General features: G+C 58.4%; 1 protein-coding gene across 1 annotated transcript in view; it reads right to left on the reverse strand.

Annotated features, from left to right (window-relative positions):
* Positions 1-500: 500 nt before the first annotated feature.
* IGHMBP2 (immunoglobulin mu binding protein 2) overlaps positions 501-4,054 on the reverse strand; it is a gene marked incomplete at both ends in the record, with an annotated part of 34,932 nt that continues 31,378 nt past the window's right edge. Inside the window, 4 exon segments of the mRNA XM_010141637.1 lie at positions 501-546; positions 548-736; positions 2,417-2,601; positions 3,292-4,054. The exon segment at positions 3,292-4,054 is cut by the window's right edge and continues 15 nt beyond it. Of these exon segments, the coding sequence (XP_010139939.1) occupies positions 501-546; positions 548-736; positions 2,417-2,601; positions 3,292-4,054 (1,183 nt within the window).

Below are 4,054 nucleotides of genomic sequence, written 5' to 3' on the forward strand. Positions count from 1 at the left end.
GGCTGCACAAAGCTGGCATGGCTGTACCCAGCTATTGCCGCTGGGGACATTCCCGCTGTGCTGGATGGACACACCAGACTGCTCCAGCTCCGAGCAGTGCTGGGAGGGTTGCTGGACTGGGAAAACAGAGCTGGAGGCATCCATTTCCTTAGTTACCCTCCCCCGAGGAGAGGGTCACCCGGGGTTCCTGCTCACAGACATTTATCTCCACTGTAGCTGGGAAAAATGTCACAGCCTGATGGCTTTAGGTGTTTTAATAGCCCTCGTTACCAGCACCCTCCAGCCCCTCTCTGCACACCCATCACTGTGCCCATACAGATAACCAGGACAAAGACTGCTGCTCGCCTCCCCTCGGCTCAGCTCTACGGCGGAGGGAGCCCCAGTGACTTCACTCGGGCACAGTGGCTCCAGGCTACCACCAGAAGTGAGAGCTCCTGCTGCCCCCCGGGCTCGGCACAGCCCGGCAGCTTCAATGGCATCTTTGGTTTACGTAGTCTGACCTGTGACTTCAAGGTCAAAGCAGCAACATGCAGCTCCTTCACTTCTCCTTCTCTTTCTTTTTGCCCTTTCTCTGGTTGGTCAGTTCGCTGAGCTTCTTGTCCAGGCGCCGCTGGAGGTGGGCTCTCTTGGCTGGGTCCAGGGACTTGTCCTTGGAGCCGCTCCCGGGGTAGAGAACCCCTTCCCTGCTGATCCTCTGCCGCGCGTGGGCCTTGGCCTTCTCTCCGCAGCCATGAACCTGGTGGAGAGAGAATGACACCGGTGGCAGCCGGGAAACGGGGCAGTGATCATGGCTGTTTTATTCCCAGACCCTGGAATTCCTCTTCCCCCTGCTTGGCACCACCCTGAAAACCATCTCCTGTTTATTTACAGCTCCTCTAACAGAAAAGAAAATACACGAAGGTAATTTTTCTCCTGGAATCTGCGCAGCAGGTAAATCATCCCTGTGGACGGTTTCGGTGCCTCCTCCCAAAACTTGAAACATCTGGGGGAAACTCGCAGTGTCATGTGAACAGCTGGATCTTCTACAGTTCTCTTGTGAGAGCTGGAAATAAAACTGAGCCCCTGACTCTGCTCTCTGCTGATACAGAATGACTTGGGGGAAGAAGGAGTGGAACCGAAAAGGTGACGTTAGGGGACGTTAGAAGAGACCCTTTAGCCACGTGTCTGCTTCTTCCAGGTACGTGCCAGCCCGTCTTAGGGCCAGGCAGGGGTACGAGGTCCCAGGCTGTTCCACATCGAAGCCTGATAACATTGGACCTTTAAAAAGCAAGAAAAACTCGCTGACATGGATTTTATCCTTCCAGTTGTTTCCCACTGGAGCCCTCATGACAATTTGGCAGGGAGAGGCGATTCTGCAGGCAATAGATTTATATCCCCCCCCGGATTGTGAATGACCATAAATACAAGTGTTCTTTGCCATGGAAACAGATCGCACTCGGCAGGGGGGCATCGCTGCCGAGCAGTTACAGGTCACCTGCTGAATGTCACTAAGCTCCGGTGGGCTCCGTGTGACGAAGAGCTGCGCCTGGGTGATGCAGGACGAGGGGCGCAGGAGCCTGCGGCTGAGTGGGTGATGGTCACTGCTCAGCCGGCATCCTCGTCACAGCTACCGCCCAGCCACGTCAGCCCTGTCCGCAGGGCTCAGCGCCTTAGGCGTGCCTGCCTGCCTCTGCACCCAGAAGGGAGATGAAGCCTGAAGCCATTTAACCTTAGTTTCCTTCCCAGATCAGGGGAGGAAAGGGCTGTCGAGCAGCTACGGAAGAACAGCCAGGAAGAAGCTGCTGGTGCAGCAGCCACCATGCCAGCGCCCACAGAGGTGCAGGACGTTGCAGGCCTGCCGAGGTGCCAGCTCAAGAGTCCTCCGCTGCAAGAAAGCAAAGCAGAGGAGGTTGAGGGTCTGCTGTCACCCTGGTACGGGTGGGAGCTAAAGCTGAGGCTGCACAGTGTGGAGCAACGCAGCCCCAATGGCTAAGTGCTGGGCAGGCACCAGCACTGCACTGTGCGGGCTCAAGCCTGGACTCGCCCCCAGGTTGCAGAGGGAATCTGCAAGAGCTGGGAATCGAGGGTCCAGGGTCCCTGAAGCCTCTTCATCTCTCCTCTCTGCCTTGCCTCACCTGCACAGCCCCGGAGTGTAAATGCCAGGGAATGGTGAAGGAGGACACAAAGCATGAGGAGAAAAACGGAAGCGCTCTGAGGAGGAGGCGTGCAGAGCCCACGTGTGAACGCCCGGCAGCCCTGTCTACCTGCAGCTCCAGCAAAAGCGCTGACAGAGGGCTCTGCTTTCAACTCCTTGCAAGGAAACCCTGCCTGGGGAGCTCGACGGGGAAAATTCCCACATTAAACCCACAGCACATCCCGTTCTCTCCAGCCCCCTCAGTGCTCAAACCCCCGGGCAGGCTGCTGGCCCCACGTGTACCTCTGGGACGTGGTGGCTGAGGCAGTAGCGCCGGTGGCAGTGGAGGCAAAGCTGTCCCAGGGTTGTGACGCTGGCTTTGCAGCGGGGGAAACCACATGTGGTGTCAGCTTTAACGGCGGCAGAGATCAGAGCGTCGATATCTTCTCCTGCTGCATCGGCTGCTCCGCTCTTCACCGCTGCCTTCCCTGGGGAGAAGACAGGGGAGAGACCCGTCCTTTACCCACTGGCTGTGAAGAAGGGAACAAACCCAAGGAAGGCGCAGAACAGCCTGGGCTGGTGAGACACAGCACAGGTCCGGGGACCTGCCATTTGTGCTGACTGGGATTTCAGCCCCCACAGGACCCATCGTGCCAGTAGATTCTGGCCTGTGTGTGTGCACAGGCACTAGTAGAGGTGCAGGGCTCCCACCTGCAGCATGCCTGGGGGCTTTCTCTGCTAAAAAGGGGCGAGGGAAGAGGAAGGGACCGTGTCTAGCAGCTCCTGGCTCTGTTTTCCCCTGCCTCTGCATTTAGGAGGCAGCCACGTCCTTCTGTGTGGGCCAGGTACCCCAATTAGTTCCTCCCCCTAAGTCTGGGAACTCCAATCTCACTTCTGAGCCTCTCTTCCTGGAAAAGGGTGCCAAACATTTTTCTTTCAACTTAAGAAACGTGCCTCCAGGCCCAACTCCCTCTCCCCCAGCTGCTGCAGCCAGCTGATGCTCCTGCCAGCTCTTACATCTGCAGTGACAAGCACCAGAGAGCCTTCCGAGAGCCACATGCCATGCTCCACACACGCACACAAACCCCAAGGCCTGGAGGCAAAAATACGGGGATTAAGGAGCACGATCTAGTCAAGGAAGACCATTAGTTAAGCTGGTTACGAAGAGTGCGACCTACCTTTGGCTTCGCTTTTGTCCTTCTTCCTGCTGCTGCCCTGAAGGCTGGCACCAGGCTCCTGAGCCTTCCTGGCTGCCTCTTCCCGCCTGGCTTTCTCCCTCTCTACTCTCTCCAGGTGCAGGGTTTTCAGGTCCACTTTCCCTGAGCTCTTGCTGCTTCCTCCTGGCTCGGCAGGGATGGGAGTTTCCTCACTGGGATGTGGCAGCTGAGGAAGAGGAAGCTGCTTGCTGGGGGGTGCGGCTGCGGGTGGCGAAGGCTCAGCAGGCTCTTTCTTGTGCACACTGATGTACCGGTCCCTCCCTTCCCCAGTGCTGGCGTGCTGCAGCCCCCACTCCTCCGCCATAAGGTGAACCAGCATCCGATCGTGAGCATTAAGGGACGGGGGGAAATCCAGCTGCATCTCGCTGCTCTCCAGGAAGGCCTCCAGCATGGCCTTGAGCCTGTTGGCACCGCCTGTGGTCCCTGGGCTCTCTCTCCCAGGCCCACTTGTGTTCGGGGAGGAACGCGCCTCTGGCTTCTGACACGCTGCTTTGGTTGCTGCTGCCTTGGGTTTCCTCCCTGGGGGCGGCTGTGGTTTGGGGCCAGATGCTGCAGGAAGCTTCTCTCCCTGGGGCCGCTCACGGCGGCTCTCCTGAGCGTAGTTTTCGGGCAAGAGGTTGTCGAGGTACTCGAAGCCTGAGCGCACCTCCCCGTGCTGGCTGAAGTACCCCACCAGCCGCTTCAGGCAGGGCTGGCCTCAGGCGGGGGCGACGGTGTGGACTGC

The sequence above is a fragment of the Buceros rhinoceros genome, unplaced genomic scaffold (assembly GCF_000710305.1).
Source record: "Buceros rhinoceros silvestris isolate BGI_N320 unplaced genomic scaffold, ASM71030v1 scaffold29738, whole genome shotgun sequence".
Classification (NCBI taxonomy): domain Eukaryota; kingdom Metazoa; phylum Chordata; class Aves; order Bucerotiformes; family Bucerotidae; genus Buceros; species Buceros rhinoceros.